Source organism: Telmatherina bonti, assembly GCF_933228915.1.
Source record: "Telmatherina bonti genome assembly, chromosome: 2".
Classification (NCBI taxonomy): domain Eukaryota; kingdom Metazoa; phylum Chordata; class Actinopteri; order Atheriniformes; family Telmatherinidae; genus Telmatherina; species Telmatherina bonti.
Window position 1 is genome coordinate 13,897,786 of NC_136620.1, and position 20,647 is coordinate 13,918,432.

Consider the following 20,647-nt stretch of genomic DNA (forward strand, 5'->3'; position numbering starts at 1 on the left):
GAGCTGTCCAGGGTGTACCCTGCCTGTCGCCCAAAGCCAGCTGGGATAGGCTCCAGCTTCCCCGCGACCCTGAATTGGATTGAGCGGTTAGGAAAATGAATGAATGAATGAATAATTATATTCTATTCTCTGGACACAAAGTCTTAGTATCATTAGGATCCACTTAATCAAGTCTGTCGCTCATCCTCCTGGACCAGAAGACTTAAATTTAGAGCTGCAGTGATTTAGTCTTGGTGAGACATCCTGCTGAAAGAAAAGAAAATAGGAAAGATATTAAAACCTTGAATTTAGGCCACAAAACCAGACCAGAGAAAAAGAGACCAGAATGCATCACAGCATCTTATCAACGTGCAGACGGACACATTTCACCATCTGTGAACATTGCCATCGCTAGAAGCGCCCTCACACCACTTTTAAGACATTATTCCCATTGGTTTTAATGTTCAGTCTCTATAATCTCCACCCTCCATGTTGTAAGATGCCACACACACACACACACACACACACTCACACACACACACACACACATCCAAAGTTGCACCATGACAGGGGTGGGAGTTAAAAGAAGGAGAAGAGTGCCACCTGCTGGTCCGACCACTGTACTGTCATCCCTGATGTTTCACCTCTGAATGCAAAGATCCGTCTGCATGAATATAACAGGGACTGAAGTTGCCCTTTGAGCTGCACACTCCCCCTGACATGACGGATGAGTTTATTAGGTTTCTTCCCTTCACACACCCAGCTCCACGATACAAACACATACTGGACAAGTTTCCTCTCCAGGGCAGCTTCAGATCTTGTTTTTTGTCATGTATTTTTCTTTCTTTTTTTTTTCTTTAGGTGTCCCTGGTGTGACTTTGTGTGCCACTCCTGTCCTTTCTTTTTCTAGTCATCACATGAATTAACAATAATGTGACTTCACCCTTCCACCTTTTTACTTTTGACTTTGCATATGTGGAGTGTCCATCTTTAATGCTGTCATGTTTTTTCTTTCAGAAGTATCTTCAGAAATTCCCACCTGACTTTACAAGCTTCTAGTTGTGCAAGCCTAACAGTGGAAGAATGTCAACACCATCTTTTTTAATTGCTCTGAAATCTAACCTCACACGCATGTCCTTAAATCTTTTGGTTTGGTCTAGATAGCCAGATGTTCCTGCTCTGCTTTAGGCTTTAAAAAGGCAGCAGAGCACAAATAAATGGTGCGTGCTGAAATAACACGTTGGGTTGAGTAAACTTCCATCAAGAAAAAGAAAAAAAAAAGATAAATAAATAATCCTGAAAATGATTTTAAGCATGTTATTTTATTGCACATCAGGATGCATTTATTTATGAATAAAAAAAAACATGTTTGATGCGAATACATTTCATTTAAAGGATGGGTTTACGTTTTAAATGCTTGTCTCTATGCAGTAATCAGGTCATTAAGGAACACTGTGACCAATGATCGATTACGTTTAGTTGTGAAATGAAAGTAAAGATTTAACAAGACTGCAGCACTCTGACATCAAGTTGTTTTCTTGTTGCACAGTGTTCTTGTTTGTTTTAAATGGTTGTTTATTGCAAGTTAATTTCAGATAGATTACAGACAAGTGGAGAACCGGTGTGTGGGCTGAAGAATCAAGAATCTGCTGGCTACAAATGGAAAGAAACCAGCTGAGTTACTATCAGCACAAAGTCCAAAAGCCAGCACAGTTCTACTTTATGACAGTCTGCACAGCAACACTGGTTTTTTGTTAAAAAGAAACACAATGATATAGAAAACTATACAAAAAATACAACACGACACAATACAACGGGATGCGTTAGTTTGATTTTTAATATAATAATGATGTGTAAGATATGAAATGTGACAATTTTCACATTTCTTAAACTTTAAATTCAGGTATAAGTATAAATATACATAATATTTATTTATAGTAATATATAATATATTGTATTGTGTGCTTCATTTGTTGCACATATTATTATTATTATTATTTTAAAACTGTTGAATTTAAATTCATGTTATTAAATTAAACTGAAATAATATCATTTGGAAACACAACTGAAGTCTCCAAATCATTAACTCATGCCATTATTATCTACAGCTTATTTGTGCAGTTATTTATTACTTCACATCGACTTTTTGTGTCAGTATCGCTTCTGTCACATTTCATAATGATGTTTTGCTGAAAACACGTCATTTTTTAAGGGAATCAGTTTGATTTTTTTCATGATGTCAGAATGCTGTAACTGTGTTTTACATGAAAATATTTAGTTTAGGTTTTACTTGGACGCGCATTAGGAAAGAATCATTCCTGGAAGGCATAAGAATAACTTCAGACCAACATGCCGGGGGATTTGATCGATATAAGAGTTGATCATTATAAGATAAATTTAGATGGAAAATGTGAACCTGTCCTTTTAAGACGCCGCAACGTCCATATTCCCCAGAGAATAAGCACCTCTCCAGCGAGATGCTCTCCAAGAGTTCAGTCAGTTCGAAAACCATGCCTACTTGGAAAGCATTAAATCCGATGTCACATTGACTGAATCCAGTTTGTCATCTGTCACCGACCAATAAATAAAATGATAGCAGCCTAAATGGAGTCAGACGGCACTTCATGGCGTCTGACAGCCATCCGCGTTACGGCAAACGGAAAACCATTGTCTGGTCTGCTCACATCACTGAGGAGGTGTCTCATTGCGAGGAGGATCTGGCTGCTGCACTGTCTCATCTAAACACCATCTTTCCTCACTTTTTAACCTTAATTTTCTCATAGTTTCCCACATGTGCTTTAGCAAAAGTGTTCTGGCAGATCAAGATGTAAAACAGCCAAAAGAATTGTTAAAGGGGGGCTCCATCAATGTTACCGGTCCGTATTAGTTTAAAGTTAACATGCAGTGTCAATCTTCCAAAATCTGATGAAAACAGAAGTGTATTAATGCAGCAGATATTTACAGTTCCAGTTGCTTTGTGGAAAAGAAAGATAAGCTGAAACACTAACTGTGTTTGTAATTCCATATAAAGAAATCTAAAACCCTGAATAATACCTAATGCATCATGTTTGATACAATTTCTGAGAATATTTGCTTCACTTTATGTAAAAACATTCCTCTTTTTTTGTCTTCTGCCCCCTCAGCAATTCACAATGACACATAATAATAATAAACCACACACACATACGTGGCCTTGTGATGGACCGGCCAGGGTGTACCCACCCCCTCTCTCCAGTGACTGCTGGGATACACTCCCGCTTCCCTGCAACCCTTAACAGGACTAAGTGGTTAAGATAATGTATGCATGCACGACATATATGCATATTATCTTCAGAATCCCCCAAAAAAGAGGAATTTTCAGTCCACTATTTTTTTATTTATGCTTCTACTCATTAGCTGGAAATGAACAATAAATGAATGCAAGCATGAGAACTCCTTTCCTGAAGTGATATAATATTGTTCTAAAGTTTGGGAATCTCAATAAAACAGTGAAAGTGTTGCAGGAAGCTGATGCAGGAACACATTTCAGTCTAATGGGGGCAGTGTCAAGCTGCTTTGACCTTTGTTGCATCAATTTCCAGTCATATGATTAAAAATAGATTTAGTATATTCCCCAGTTTATTTAATGCACTGCTAACTTGCTGGATGACCCCTTTAAATAAGAGAAAGGAGAACATGTTAAACACAGATGGAGCTTTTTGTACACCCCATAGCAGCAGCTGCAGATGTTTGGATGCGGTGCTGCTGAGGTACCTCTGGGAAACGGCTTTTCTGTGTCTGTGGTTTGGACCTACACTGTACAGCTTGTGCGGCTCTTCTTTAAGACAAGCGGCCTTCAGCTACAACAATGGGAGGAACATGTCTGCTTGTGAGCTCAGACAGCTTATCTCCCTCCAATTTTAATGCTGTTTCTCTGTCTTTTATCTGCTTGTCACTCTGCAGGAGAGCTGCGAGCAGCTGATGCCACCAGGTGACTGGAAGGTAAGCGATTGCTCCTCCTCTCCTTTCTGTTGCCTTTTCTTTTGTCTTTGTCTTATTTTGTTTGTTTCTTGGGCCCTTCACGTTTATTTGTCATCCCTTTGTGCAGGCTCAAGCGTGAATTCAAAGGTAAAATGATTATTTCTAGAGTTGCGACAGCACTTGGCTGCTGTCTGGACAGTGACACACATGAAGCCAAAAGCAGATTAGAATAAAAACTAAAACATGTTCTTGCAGTATTGTAAATACTGTAAGTTATTTCAGCTGTCACCATATCCTTCCTACATTGGAGAGTTTGTGAATTTCTCTCCGTCTTGTCAGTTTGAAGATATGACATCTTGTTTCAGCTCACTCAGGTAGTTCCCACTTACATGCAGACTTGCTGGATGTCGGTGTTCAGATATTTAAGAGCATACAAAGATTTTCTGTGGTCCAAGCTCTGATATTTTTTGCACTTTACTGTGCATCTGGGTTTAGATGTTCAGGGAATCAATGGTGACCTGACGGATTTTATTAGGACACAACTTATCTGAAGAAACAGGTGAAACTTAAATGAAGGTAATAGTTGAGTATGACAGCATGAAGTGATCATTTTCCCCGACTTTAGAGGTTTAATGTAGTCCTCTAAGCTAGAATAACCAAAGTTTAACTCAATTTATTCCAGTTCAGTTTAATTCAGTTTTAATTGTCTAACACATCTTTACAACGAAGTTATCTCAATGCACTTTTACAGACAATTCAAACATAATCCAGTTTAAACAAAACCTCATTACTCCAGTTTTTAACAACTGTATACATATAAGCCAGTTTGTAAGAAGAAACAGCAACAAATAGTTGTTCAATAAAATCAACAAATCAATCAAGCTTCTCTTAAAGTAGCACAACATAACTTTCTAATCTTGAAAACACAAATTTCTGACGTGTTATGATGACACGGTTACATTTATTATGAACATTTCTGTACCGTTGTTGCCTAACAGCAACGCGTGTCAAAGAAACCACACGGTTTCTATCTAGGACAAAAAGAAAGAGACAAGGGACCAGACAAGACACTTGCATTCTGCATTGAGTGCCACTTGACCCTCATGATGTTTGTTGTTTTAACATTTTTTGTGTTTTGTTGTGAAGCATTTTGTGATTTTTTTTTTTTTTATCTTGAAAGGCGCTATATAAATAAAGATTTACTTACTTACTCACTATAGTGGTACTTTGTAGCACAACCCATCAGAAAGATGATGACTTTATCAATAAGTTCTCACTGTAGTTTTGTGTTTTTCATATAAAGTGTGAAAAATGAGCCCACTCTGGTTGGTGAAGGATGTGAAGAATTGTGTTATGTTCAGCAGCTTGTGCAGCATTCCTCTCTGGACAGCCAGTCCCAGTTGTTCCCAGCACATACTGGTTTGTTCTGCTTCTTTCAGTCCCTCATTCTGATGCTGCTGCCCAGCAGAACACACTTTTCCCAACAGACTTTAAAAAACATGTAAGGACAGACATTGAAGTCGAGCCTGTTCTGTCGTCACTTTGATGTTGCATTTTTAGTCCAGCTGAGTTGCCACACAGCCCTGCGATGGACTGGCGGCCTGTCCAGGGTGCCTCTTGCCCAATGATTGCTGGGATAGGATCTAGCTTCCTGTGAGCTGTAACTGGGCTAAGTGGTTAAGAAAATGAATAAATAAACCAGAGTTCCCATGTGTTTGCAATTCTCCACTAGCACCACCTGCTTTCCTTAACCCAACATCCATCATCGTATCATTTGTTTTTAGTCTTTGTGTTTGTTTCCGCACAATCAGTTCCCTGTACGACCAGTTTCATGTCCATCACCAATACACTGATTCAGGTCACATGTCCCCACCAGTTTGCATAAAGTTGATAAACAAACAGGCAGATAGATAGATAGATAGATAGATAGATAGATAGATAGATAGATAGATAGATAGATAGATAGATAGATAGATAGATAGATAGATAGATAGATAGATAGATAGATAGATAGACAGATTGAGAAATAGATAGATAGATAGATAGATAGATAGACAGATAGATAGATAGATAGATAGATAGATAGATAGATAGATAGATAGATAGATAGATAGATAGACAGATTGAGAAATAGATAGATAGATAGATAGATAGATAGATAGATAGATAGATAGATAGATAGATAGATAGATAGATAGATAGATAGATAGATAGATAGATACCCTGCTTTTGGTGGAGGTAATTATATTGTGTATCTTTGCCGTTTGTCCCGCGGCTCTGATCGGACTCAGCGGTTAGGAAAACGATTGATGAATGAATCTTTGCTGTTAGTTTGGTGTCATTTCAGTGAAACTGCAGCTTGGTGTTCTCTGGACTCTTTATCTTCACACTGGAGCATAGCAACCTTTCTGTACCAGACATTTAACCCCATCAAAGCTAAAGACTTTTTTTTCTGGTCCTTAATCCAACCAACCATGAGGTGCTTTAGCTTCTGCCATTCATGTCTCTGTTGCATCACTTGAAATCAGCCGTGTTGTGAGTTTTTCAAGTTAAATGTTTTCGCATTTGTACATTTATTTTGAAATAGGTGTGTTATTATGGAAAAGGTTTATGCAGTTTCTCTTACTTTCCTTCACGTTCTACATTCGACATGTTTACAACGGTACAGCAGTCACTAACAATAAACTGCTCTGTACCCAGAAGGCATTGCTGCATCCGAACAGTTCTACAATAAACTTCATAAACTTCACTGATACCTTCTGACCGAAGCCCTGCAGCCAATTAGGCTAAGAAATCAGCATCAGAGGTTATAATCCTCTGTAATAAGCAGCATCCAGCAACATGCAGGTTAGGTTCTGAAAATTGCAATGCAGGCTTATATGAGTTTCTTAACAAGACTCAACACAAAGCTTAGACGTTGAAAAGCAAAACATACCACACATTTCCTGGGAAACTCTTTTCTTTTCTCTACAGGAAAGAAAAACCAGAGGTGCTTTCATTAGCTGTCCACAGCTAAAAGATGGTGGCAGTGAGATTAATGCACATTCCCCTCTGCAACACAGATCAATCAGTTTGATCAATCACCTACAAAACAACCCCGGCGCTGTTAGACTCCATCAGCTTGAACTAATTAGAGCAGAAGCTCCACTTTTTAAAAAGTTTCTTGAATTGTTACATGATTTTTTTCATAAGACCTCATCAGTGCTTTCACACTTTAAGCGGCATGTGTTGACAGGAGCACCAAGGCACTTTGGAAACACCTCCCTCTCACCTCTGTTTTTACACTCCAGCTTCTTTCTCAGCTCCATGTGTGACACAGAAGCCTTTTGAATACTGGATTTGCTGAGCTTGAAATTGTTTATTATCTGTTTTTCTTTCATCACAGAGGTTAATGCTGTGGATAATAAAGAAATATTCCCTCACTCCTTCGTTTTTAGATGTGATTTTTCATTCCAGTTCTTCTGTTCTTCTGATGAAAGACATCACGCACCTTTAAACAGGTGACTTCAGTCGCGTAGTTATATTTAGTAATGTGCTGTATTATGCAGCACATGATCACCAGATGATCTGTGATGACACCATCTCATCTGTTCTCCATAAGACTCACAGTTAGATAAGCATTCATGTTTTTTGTTGGGATAAATAAAACCTATCCAAGGCCTTCCAGTATAATTCCCAAAATTAGTAATGTTCTTTTTTGTGGCAAGTTTTGATAAATATTATAACATTGCAATGGTGGTTTTCTTATTTTGCCATCTTTTTATGCCTGTAGTCATGTTTCATCTTTGTGTCACAAAGTGCTTAAAGTAACGTATCTACTGCGCTGTATGTTGGTACAATTGTTTAGGGTTGTCTCGAAGCTTAAATTGAGCCTTTCTGCAGTTTCTTTGTCTGTTCTGCAGGCATCTTACATCTCCATCCTTTGTGCCAATTTTGCATCTTTTTCCTCACTGTTCCATATTTCTGTGGCTTGTTTCAGTCCTTTCTGATTGTTATGTGTAAAATCCCAGATCAGGGAAGAATTTGTCATAAACACACGGACACCAGCTTTCCTTGGCTTCTGCATGTATTAACTGAAAGCCAGGACATCAAATAGTTGCACAGGTAGTACCACATGTACTGCTTTGTTAACAATTTGTTTACAGTAAAGAAAACGTTAATACTGTGGATTAGCTTGTTGCCAGAATTGTAAAATTTCTCTAACCTATTTGTTACTCCACAATCAACAACACTCTTAACAGTACATTAATTAAACACAAAACACAGTGGAAATTACAGCACAAAAAATTCCATCGTTCTTATTATTGCTATGAGCTGATGGACAGTGAACCAGTTAGCATAGCACACGGTTAGCTTTAAGCTAACTATTTCTACTCGACACATGGCTAACAGTTGCCACAGAACTTACCTCATTACAGAGTCCGTCATACTAAACTACAAGACCCCATTTAACATTTATTTAACCCGGTTGCGAACTCAGGTTGCTGTTATAAAGGGGCTCTTACCTGATAAGGGAAGAATTTGTCACAAACACACGGACAGCAGCTTTCCTTGGTGCCTGCGTGTTACGACAGAAGCTAGGAAGCAGTTAGCCTCGTTTTACAGCTCAACAGTCTCAAACTCCACCTGCTGCCGTCCCCCGCTGTTTTAATCCCTTCTGTATTCATTCAGAACAAATAAAATTGAGAAAAATCTTGCAAATAAAACTTTTAATGAACAGCTGAACTGAAAATGTGGCCTGATAAGGTCATCCAATGTCCAATTGACATGTTCAAAGAAGACAGTCCTTCACTTATGCATCATTTGACTTTTTTTTTAAACTATGTTTAATTTTTTTTTTAGTCTGTTTTGCAGGTATTATGTGTCTGCTTTGAAAAACAGACACAAAACACCATCCCTCACCCCCACCTACTAAAAAAAAGGCTAAATTGCTTGTTTCCACCTGCAGCATGGAGAGGCAATACCTGCTGGTACAAGATATCTTGTACATAAATATGCATTTACTCAGTCATTTCAAGTCGCCATACCATTAAGGTCACATTGAGGTCTGATGAAATGATGTCAGCCACTCCAGGCTGCAATCATAACTGCATTTCCAGTAAACACTCATGCCAGACCAGTGGCCAGTTCAGTTTATTTTTGAAGCCATGTTACACTCCAGCAGCAGATGCAACAGAAATGATCCTCTTCCATCAGCCAGTGTTCAGTGAAAGTAGTCCAGTAAAACAATTTGTTTACAGTGGGACTTTTTTTTAGGTTGAAAATGGTGGGATTTAAAATGGTTAAACAAACAAGCAAAAGACTGACTCAGCTGCTTTGGTCGGAGGACTTGTTAAAAATAACCTGAAAGGTTATTTTCAGGTTAATTTCCTACTTCTACTGGTTATTGATATATTGATAAATGATCAGTATCTGTATGGCACCTCAGTGTCTGACTTGCTGTCCTCTGACAATGTTTCTAGGCTGCTTCTTACAAAAGTCCAGCAGCATAGTTTGCCGTAGCATATCTGGTACAATTGAAAGCACCATCTCAAATGGTTGTGTTTGGTTATATTTGATTTTCAAAGCCCATATGAAAGCATATAGACCAGTGATCTGTGTGTTGGAGCAGGGAAGCATCTAAATCCTGAAGGACAGTAGCTGTCAAGGACTACAGTTTAAGATCCCTGTTATAGACCTATATGTCAGAATAAAAATGGGAAAGGCTCATTAGAATTCAAACACTTTGCTTATCATAAATCTTTATCTAATCTTTTCCGAGTGATTTTTGGATTAAAAGGAAGATAAAATCACGGAAGTTAACTCCAATGTCTTTATTGTGCGAGTTAAACAGATTTAACACTTTCCATCCGTCTACAACCTATTAGACTGATGCTCTTCACACACGTGGTTCTTCTACAATGTTTTGTTTATTACATTTCTAAGCATTTTTGCTGGACTAGAAATTACAAACAGCCATGAGTATTACTTTGAGGTACGCACGGTAAAATAAAAGCAGTGTGAGAAAGAAAAACAAGCCTAGAAACCATAGAAACCATGTTCTTGGTGTATCATGAAAGAAAAGCCGTGAGCATTATGGTGCATACGTTTAAGAAGATGGGAATTGTTGAGTTATTAGCATTTTAAAGAGTCACAAGCAGAAAAAGACAGAGGTGGGATGAAAATACAGCACATATTTTAGCCCTCTGTGTCGTCCACGCTTCACTTTCCATCCTGCACATCTTATGCAGATTGTATGTTTAAGGCAGATGGGGCGATGCCGAGTCAGCAGGGAGAGAGTTAATCTCTGGTGTGGAGGGGAAAGGGGGACAAAGTCAAAGAGGGAGAGGGAGGAAAGAGGCAATGAGTGCATTTCAGTCAGCATGCTGAGCGGTCTGTCAGCAGGAAAGGGGGATAGATCGGTTGGGAAAAGAGGAGATAGAGGGAGAGAAAAGGGGGGATGGGGTCGTAGAGGTAGGACAAAGGGGCGGGTGATGAATGACAACATGGAGCAGAGAGGAGAGTCTGCAGTTAGCAGACACCATCGCAGCCATGTGGATGTGCACGTACGCTTTTTACTCCCCACATTAATGTTACATCTTTCTCCAAATGGAGATTCGCAACACAGATTCAGGCTGAAATCTGCTTCCCTGAAGATCTTAGAACACATCAAACGCATGTTTTCCAGCTGACTTTAGATTTGCTTTCATGCACCGCCTCAGCTTCAGCTCAGCTGACAACCATCTTCCAGAGTGAGCAGATGTAGGTCACATTTTTATGACAGTTTTTCTGCGTATGGATACAAAAGCAAAGCTCGAAGAAAAGTCAGTCCTCATGGAAACCATCTTGATTATTCACACCGAGCTCCAAAATCTCCACTAACTAGCAGTTTAGCCGCTGAAAACTGTGCATGGGTTTTGATTTTTTTATTTCTTAATCAAGGATAAATAAATGGTTGCTTATCAACCAGAATTCATCTACATATTCTCCTCCTGATGGAACTGTGAGGGACTACTTTTTCTGGAGTGGTTGGTGCTCAGAGCCCTTGGTATCACTTTGCAGTATGTAAGATACTGCTGTCCCTGCAAGGTTGTCCGATTGTCCCTTGACCTCTGAAATATGTGCCATGAATCTGATGTCACTGTCACAGGATGCATCTCTGCAGTAACCGAGAACACGAAGGAGATGCTTATTGCAAACAGCAGCTGAATCATAAAAGTGCAACAATTCTACATGAATTTTCAGCTTTGTCAACATGATAGATCATCATGGGAGTTCTACTTCCTGCTAATCTCACAGTGGGTTAAAACCGAATGGCAAAAAGGGTTAACCTGTAGATCAAGATGTTATTAACATAAAACAAGTCCTATACGATGTTGTCTACTTCCATTCCTGTTCACAACTCCTTTCTGTTTCATTCCCCCAACACGGTGAGGTTTAGGAGTTAAACACAGCTAGTTATCACTTGAAAGTCCTGGTCTGCAGCTTGGTAGAGGTAAATTTTTATGAATTTATTTAAAAGATTGTGGAACGAAACCAGCCTGAGACGTCGCTACCAACTGGTTTGTGTATGCAAAACCCAAACTAAGTGTTTGCCATAACACTGTTTTAAATTTCAACCGTTTCTCTGCTATTACATTATTAACGTCTTCTTCTTCACATCTCAACCATTTGCAAAAAAAAAAAAACCTTTTATTCTGTTTATTCTTGTCCAAAACAAACCAAAAAACACAAAGAAACATTTTCCCCTGGCCTTTTTGTTAGTGTTGAAGTTAAAGGGTGACGGTATGAAGTACATTACATGGTACACATTATCTGTCATTTCCCTCTTGTGCTGCGTTTTGTTCTGCCCTGCAGAAAAACAAACAACCACCTTGGTTCCCAATTTACACCCATTCTGTTTTAGTCAAAACTGGGCTGCTGTTTTACCATCAGTATTTCTGAAGTGCTTAAAATTGTATATGGGTTAAATATCAACATTTTTATGTTCACGCTTCAAAAAAAGGCCTGAGAAAATATGTTTCTCTGCATTTTTCTGTTTGTTTTGGACAAAAATAATCAGATTTAATCTTTGTTAGCAAATGGGTGAGATATAATTCAATAACAGCACTATGACAGTGAAATGGTCAGAATTTAAAACAGTAGTGTTGTAACAAACAAGTTTTAGTTTGGGTTTTATATACCCAAACCAATGGGTAGAGATTGCTCTGGCAGATGAATTTCCACAATTTTTGAAAGAAATTCATCAAAGTCACTGCAAATTTACCTCTGACAAATGGAGCAGGACCTTAAAGGGTTTGAATTTGCTTATGTTGTACTTTTACTTTTGAAGTAAAATCCTGAACAGACCCTTTGCTTCATGTGCCAATTCCACTGGCATGGACAACTCATCAAACTTTACTCATTTAAGAAACACAAAGGCATTAAATGGAATCAACGACACAAAGGCAACACAGCAACGCCAGCATCATAACCAATCAGATCAGATTTATGCATTCTGTGTAAACTGTGCATGTTAAACTTATCAGACGTTGATGGTGAAGTTATGTTTCCGGACTGTAGTTAAGCAGGTCAGTGATGCCTAAGGTGTTTTTAGTGTTGCTGGACTTCTAAAATGCCAGCAAAAACTCTTCAACAAGGCAGCATCGCTCAGTACACATCCATGCACTCAGATATCACGTGCATAACAGCACTTCTCTGTATTTGCATCACACAACCATTGTGTTCAGAAGTAAAATCAAGCCTCTTTTAAATAGTCAATTATTGGTAATTAGCTGCATAATGCTGATGTGAGCTCCTGATACGAAAGATTTGGCGTGATTTCTGAACAAAAAATGATTTGTTTTGTTTGAAGCCGGAACAAGGTCATTGCGGAAAGCAGGGCAACGGCACCGAATCAAAACTAGAGCAGTGGTGCTGATGAGAGAGCTGCTACAGAGTGACGGCCCAGCCGGCCAATCGCAGGCTGAGGAGTCAGCGCTCTGAGCCTGCTGTCGCCAGCCAGTCTCTCTCCGCTCAGGCAAAGTGTGAGAAAAGGGAGGGATGTTTTGAGGAAGAGGAGGAGTGGGAGGGGGAGGGCAGCGGCACGTAGCATAAGAGTGTGGTCGAAGCCGAGCAGCGCAGACAAAGGCAGCAGCTTGCGGCATCCTCTTCCAGCTCTCCATCCTCCAGCGAGTCCTCACCAAGACCTAGTCCCTTAAAACAGGAGAGGTCTGGCTGCTCGTCTGCCCGTCTGCCCTCCTCTTTTTCATCGGCTCAGACTACAAATACTGGAACCATGCCTGAGTGCTGGGACGGGGTGAGTGATGAGGGTTGTTTACACACACACCGCAGTCGTCACAATTCATTCTTTAAGCTTTGAGATGTCTCAGAGTTCCATGCTTTTGCTCGTGTCTTGATGCTGAAGCATAACATTTGGGATGGTCTGTGGTTTCCTCCTGATCTCATTCAGAGGGAGAAACTGCAGAGTCAGTCTCAGTTGATGGGTCATTCTCTGACTTTGGCCCACTGACACACATAGGCGTAGTAACACAGATGCCGTGCAATGCACCAAGGCTCATCCCTCTGCGAACAAGAAAAGTGGAGGAGAGGTTTTCTCTGCAACAAAAAAAAAAAAAAAAATATTGCAGTCTCGATAAGATGATTAAAACGTGTGTGTTGCATGCTTGTCATGCAGCCACACATGCAAAATGTTTAATCTTTTAGCTTTCTTATAATAATATACAAAAAAAACCCCACTTAAATGTATTTCTGTGACTCTTAATGATCCTGCATTGTGTTTTAAAAACTGGGCTTTCACTGCCATAAAACAATGTAAATTGACCTCCTGTGGTTTCCTGTTGGTCATGTGAAGGTCACAGCGAGCTCATGTGTTTGTAACTGCCTCAAATCACAACGCTGATTGCAGATAACACTGATAATAACGCTGAAATATCGAGATAATCTGCCTGGATTAACTGATAACTGATGGCTGCTTGACTATCTGCTGCTAAAGGGGATTGCAGTGAATTTATCTGCAACTATTCTGCTTTGTTTTCATGGCGCAGTGAGTCATTTGAGGGGTGTTTAAATAGCTGCGCGGGGAATGTGTGCTAAGTTTAAACATTAACAGGCGAATGTTGAGAGATGCTGCAGACTGACAGAAGCAGGTTGATGGAAGATTTCCACACAAATCTTTGCAGGGCTTTTAATATTTCAGGGTGTGAGAACATGCAAAGAGGACAAAAATGCTGGTGTGCCATGTGTGTGTGTGTGTGTGTTGGTCTCTGCTTGCTTTAGAGAGGAGAAAATAAACAGCGAGTCTGCAGCATCAGTAGAGGCTCCACTGCAGCTGAAAGACTGAACCAGGCATAATGATGCAAAAAACTCCACCCTTCTCTTTGTGTGTGTGCGCAAATGTGTATGTGTAGATTGTGCAGCTCGTGGCAACGCTCTCCTCGTACCTCCATTTTGAGTTTGGCACACAGTGACCAGCAGTCGCTGACAAAATGTGGGTCATAACATAAAAACCACTGGTTATGAAGAATTGCGTGATTCCCCTTCCACCTATTTTAGTTAAATCTCTATTAGTCTCACATATTTGTCCTCACTGCAATACAATTATTTATTTGAACATTGCAGAAGCATAAAATTATTATATTTTTCTGGTTAATCATGTAAGGGATTGATGAAGGGGATCAGCTGATGGGGAATTGGAATCTGACCCTTCTTTTATTCACTATAATATTTTATTAAGCATCTCATTTGATATATTTGCAGCATAAAAATGATTAATTTTCCATTCGTGTGATAGAGAGTAATGCTAAGACAATTTCTGATTTCTCCTGTGCAATCATTATGGCCAAAAGCCTCCATAATAGGAATAAGTCTGCAATATTATAATGAAAAAATAATAGTAAAAAACAACAAATATAGGATGTGAAGAACTTTTAATGCATAAAAATCTACAAAACAGTTAATGACACCATTGATTTCATGAGCTGACCTCATGTCTTTGTAATATCATATTTGTATTATTAGCAAACGATCTTTTAATACCATTATTATTGTCAGTTATTGGTTATAAAGAAGCTTCATTTATTACACAGCACACAAACATCAACACAGAAGAAAAGCAAGGCTAATAAATAATCATTATAATTTGAAAGCTAATAAACTTGGCTTGATAGTAATGATAAAAAAAAAAATTGAAAATGGATTTAAATGTTTTTGGTAATTTATATTTCAGTCAATCATTCCACTTAACTTAATGGAAAAAAATCTCTGTTTAACATGTTACTATTTGCTGATTAGTGGTTGGTTTGTGTCAGGTTTCAAGCTGTGCGCTGAGACTTCTTTCTGAAGCTTAGTCTTATTGTTCTGCTTTCTAAATACGACGCTCATCCTCAGAGTTTCCATGTTGCAAAAGATGAAGCAAAATAATATTCAAAATAATGAGATCTCATGCAGTTTTCTTCCAACCTTTCTGCTTCTGAAAATGAAACTGGAACCAGAAATGCAGATCTGGAGCCTGAATCCACATAAGTAACCACACACAGATATGTGAGAGATTTTTTTCCTCCACTCCACCTGGAAAAAAGCAGTACTTTTATCCACTGAAATGAGTTTCCCACAGACAGCAAGTAACTGACTATATGACACAAATACAGAGAAACTCTTGTGTTCTGAGAATGAGCTAATGTTAGATTTGGCTACAGTTTCCTGAAAAGCTCGACCCTTTAACGTGATCCATCCCTAATTATTTTGAATTAAAGTTCCCCTAATTACCGCCCCACTTGCCAAATAAAACTCAGACCTGACATTCCTGTTATAGAAGCTTAATGAGGATGAAGGCGGTGTGAACTGGCTGCTCCTGACTCAGAAGGGAGTTCAGTGAAAGCCAGATTCCTCTAAGTGTTTAAGACCCGCTGATGTGTCAGATCACAACAAACCAACTCGTAAGATAAGGAATTAGTGACAATGTCTGTTCAGCCCTGGAGGGGTCATCTGCTTGTTGTGTGTGAACCGCTGTGTGAGTGTATGTTTTCTGTGTGTTTTGCAGGAACACGATGTTGAGACCCCTTATGGGATGCTGCATGTGGTGATCCGAGGGGCGCCCAAAGGAAACAAGCCGGCTATCCTCACCTACCACGATGTGGGGCTGAATCGTGAGTATCTACTCTGAAACACATGTGTGCACACAGATGTTCCACTTCTAGCACCTATAAGAGGTGCTAATTGGCCTGTTTGTTACAAATCTGGCTTCAATTGGCAAAACACACACACACACACACATGATCCTCTTCAACAATCACTCAATGTGTCATTAAAAGGAACAAAACAGAACTGTTAAAATGAAACTTTTCTCTAATTTATCATGCCACAAAAGCCCAAATATTTTTCTGACAAGTAAAAACACATTTTAGTCTCATAAGCAAACGTTACGTCTTGTTTCAGGAATAAGAATTTGGCCATTATGACTAAACAATCCTACTTTAAGAGCTACATTTCTCCTCATCCCTCAGTGATTGTTACGGTAACTCTTAAAGGCTCAAATCCATTACAAAAAAAAAGAAGTTTCTTCATGTATCTCAAGATCCAGTTTACAGTTCAGGCTTTCTTTCCCCTTCGCTCAACACCATCCTTCCAAAACCCATTTGTGTGTTGTGTTTCTGGTAGACGGCTTGCACTCCAGCCTGAAAGAAAATAAATCAGCAACTTGTTTATTCGCTGTCAATCCAAATCCATCAGCTCATCAGAGTGAAGTTGGCACATACAAGACTCCAAAACACTTTAAATAAAAGACTGCATTTATATAAAAAACTGCTTTTTTTTATGTGAAGGCAAGTTTTAAAAATGATTTTTTTCTATTTTAGTTGAGTTTATTTTAGGAGTAAAAAGTTGAAAACTTCTGCACGCTTAAAGGTGGAGTATGTAAGATTTTCAATATTTTCTAAATAAATTAACTAATAAAATAACTAAGACCCTTCTTAAATAAAAGAAAAAGTGCTTTTTGTCATTTGTCATTAATCAAACTTGTAATCTAATAACGCATCAAATATGGACAGACTGGAACCTACATGTTCAAAAAAACTATCTAATTATGATTGTAGTTATTTTATTAATTAATTTATTTTGAAATATTGAATATTGAGTATTACATACTCTACCTTTAATGTCACCCAAACTGCTGCTTTTACATGTGAGACATGAGTATTAAAAATGGCAAAAAAAAAAGATTACTGCCAGTGGAAAAAGCAAATCAGGAGGCATGAAAAAAAAACACCCAAACTTAATTTAAAACCAACAAAGAGGCTTTATTAAAGAGGATTATGACACTTGTTAGCTGGGGCTGAACACCTCACTGTCAGTGAAAAACAATAATTCTTACTGAGCTCATCTGTTATATCAGTGGTGTATTTATCTTTAATGAGCAAAAACAAAACAACCCAGAAGAAAAAAAAAAATTTCAAATATAGATATTTCTGATGCTTGAAGATCACCTCAAGCTTTGTGTTTGGTTCTAACAGCTGTCACCGCGTTCATGTCATCCCGCAAAGTCACCACGCGCCCTACATGCCAGCACTTAATACTCGCTGAGAGCTCCTTGGTTAAATAGAACACATGAGTAGGTGTGGAGGGACATAAGGAACCAAAAAATAATGAGGGACACAAAAAGGCACTGAGGGGGAGTTTGTCCTTTAATGTGATGACGGAAACAGAAAATAGGAGGAGATGAAAGAGCGAGCGTGAGAGGCATCAATAAAATGTAGGTCAGAAAAACATCCTGCAGAGCGAGAGAGAGAGAGAGAGAGAGAGAGGAGGGGCGGGGTCGACCAGCAGCAATGCGGCGCTGCTTTGATGGGTTGAGGTGGGATGAGGATGATATGGGGGCGGGGGTCGGTAGGGGTATGCTGGCATGACTGCAGAAATCTGCCTGTTTGCCCATTCCACCATCTCCATGTCTGAAAAATAACACATAATCAATACAAGCCAGTGGAAGCACCATGGCAAACATAGAGGGGTGTTGCATAAGAGCAAGCAGAACCCAAACAGAACCTGTTTTCTGCTGCGGTTCTGCTGCAGCAGAGCTACGTGGCTTTTAGCAATCATAGCAAGTCATCAAATCACCCGACGGCAGCAAAGAGTCACAGAGGATGAAGGAGAATACAGGATGGAAGGGAAAGTGGTAGAGAAACGACTCTCTTGCAGATGGCATGGAAACCCGCCAGGCCCTCAATTAAAAATGCACGAGACAACAAGAGAAGGCAATAATGAAAGTAATGAGGAGAAGAGGAGAGATTAGAGAGAAAGCAGAAGAAGGAAAGAGGTTGTGCAGGAGGAATGGCTGCAGATAACACAAACCGAAGAATGAAGTCTGACCGCTGAGGAAATGCAAGATGAGGAGTAGAGGACAGACAAGAGGGCTGATTGAACAAGAGGCTCATGTGGAGAGTGAGATAAAGAAAGTACAAAGGGAGGAAGTAGGTCAGGGAGTCAGTGGGAGTACAAACTGCAAGCACGGACCGATGCATGTTCGTGATGAGAGAATTCTCACCTCAGTGACCACGTAGCATCTGTATTTTCACAAGCCAATAAAGTGGAGCCACGGATGCGTCCACCTTTCCCTGCCTCCCTTGCATTTCACCCCTAACCCAGTTGTCATGTTAATTGGTCCGTTTAATTAACGCCGCTCAGTCAGAGCCCCGAGGAGGAAACGATGTTGCTGCGTGGTTTCACACAGTCCGACACATATGGACAGAAAGTAGGCCAACCGCGGAGCTGGCGGGAGGAGGGCAGCATAGGAGCTGACACTATAGATAAAGCTATTTTAGAGATGAATGTTTTCCATAGCGCTCCAGGAAATGGAGCTCTGAATTTGAGAGTAATCCTCAGTGAGTCACTCTCAAAACAAATCAGCTCATCTTGCCAAAACAAACAAAGTGAATATTTCTGTTTACTATTATTATCTCTGTTCTTATTAAATCAGCTGAAAAAATGATGATGGCCAAATGCTGCAAAGGTTTCGACTCAGACTTTGTTGGAAATTTGATGTAATAGTGAATAAGTTCAGGTGTTTAGGTACAGAAACATGGTGCGTCTGCCCAACCGTCTGAGCCTCACGACATCCTGAATGCCAGATTCTTTTAAAACCAAACTTTAGTTAGTTCCCATGTAAAAACGAAGTCTGTAAAAACCAAAACTGTCTTATAGTTGAAGTTATTCCAAACTTATACCTTTTACTGCTCTTAATTGTTAAATAATTTCTCACTCAGCAGCATTAATTAGCAGTTAGCTTTAACCTATGCTAACTGTGACGGGACTATTAGCGTAACTCGCTTTCAATTTAAGAAACACACCGACAGCCATCAACGGTTTGACTTTCTTTCATTATATATTTATCTTAAAATGATGATTTATGCACTTTACTTCCTTTTGAGGATGTTTATAGATAAATCTATCTTTCTTGGTGAATAAAATAAGATGGATAAAGGCTGCATGCCAGGTAGGCTATTTCAGGTGGAGTGTTTGGCCTCCGTGCTGGCACAGGATCAGTTGTACAGATGGCCAGCTTCAGGACCCTCTCAGCATTCTGCATATTTAATGTGATCACATTCCTGTGCCTGTACACCTCCCTCTCACTCCACGGTGCCTGTGCTCATTTCCTTTCCTTCCTTTGCTTTCTTCCAGACAAACTGTGCTTCAACTCTTTCTTCAATAATGAGGACATGCAGGAGATCACGAAGCACTTTGTGGTTTGTCACGTTGATGCTCCTGGACAGCAGATCGGAGCCTCACAGTTGCCCCAAGGGTATAAAAATACACTTTAATCTGCTTAGTTAAAAGCTCTTCTTTTTTATTTCGTGCATGCTTTTTACTTTTGAATTGTCTTGTTTCGCCTCTGTAAAGTAATTTTAATTGCTTTAACCTGGTGATTCCTGCAAGATCAGCTCAACAAATCTTAAAATGTCAGATTTTATATCGATCCAAAAGAAAAAACTGAATCAGCAGGTAATGATTAATGATTAAAAGTTAACAGATAACTGGTTAGATAGTGAGCCAATTTACTGGATAAATGAACAGTATACAATAAACACATTTATGTGGCTCACATCTGACCAAAGAAACAGACGTTTACATGCTGTGTCCTTTCTCCCTGCAGGTACCAGTATCCCACTATGGACCAGCTGGCCGGAATGCTGCCCACTGTGGTGCAGCACTTTGGGTTGGTGCTGTCTTTCTAATCCACGTTCTTCCAATGGCTGCACATGACTAATCTTATATCTTTTGATCTGCTCTTCACGATTTAAAATGATCACAAATAAAAAAGTCCAATGAAAGTTAACTTTTGTTAGTTGTTACCATTCAGATGTAAAGTTTTTAATCAGAGTAGGAGCTCAAATGGTATTTAATAGATCAATGATCTTGTTTAGATTCAAAAGCATCGTTGGGATTGGAGTTGGAGCTGGAGCTTATGTCCTGGCCAAGTTTGCTGTAAGTCGGATTCATGTTCTGCTGTGAAAGAAAAGATGTTTTACTTCGATGTTTTCTGTTGCTGAGCTCACTACATATGAATGTTTTCTGCAGCTTTTCTTTGACGCTTAATGATAATTTCTCAAGTCAAACTCAAGGACACACAAGCCATTTAGATTTTCGTCTATTTAAATGCATCAATATACCCCAAAAATAATAAAATGTCAGCAAATCACTGGATTAAAATTCAGCTGGAATCTGTAGTTGCATGAAAATA

At 39.3% G+C, this 20,647-nt stretch overlaps 1 protein-coding gene across 5 annotated transcripts in view; it reads left to right on the plus strand.

Moving 5' to 3' along the window:
* The window catches only part of ndrg4 (NDRG family member 4), a gene marked incomplete at both ends in the record, with an annotated part of 64,798 nt that overhangs the window by 36,074 nt on the left and 8,077 nt on the right, over window positions 1–20,647 (plus strand). For 3 of the 5 annotated variants that reach the window (XM_079246633.1, XM_079246635.1, XM_079246634.1), the window contains 5 exons: window positions 3,922–3,960; window positions 15,959–16,064; window positions 19,588–19,708; window positions 20,060–20,122; window positions 20,331–20,391. In XM_079246633.1, coding sequence (XP_079102759.1) covers window positions 3,922–3,960; window positions 15,959–16,064; window positions 19,588–19,708; window positions 20,060–20,122; window positions 20,331–20,391 — 390 coding nt within the window. Of the gene's footprint in view, window positions 1–3,921; window positions 3,961–13,195; window positions 13,217–15,958; window positions 16,065–19,587; window positions 19,709–20,059; window positions 20,123–20,330; window positions 20,392–20,647 lie in introns of those variants that run through there. The other 2 variants (XM_079246637.1, XM_079246636.1) reach the window with 1 other exon arrangement.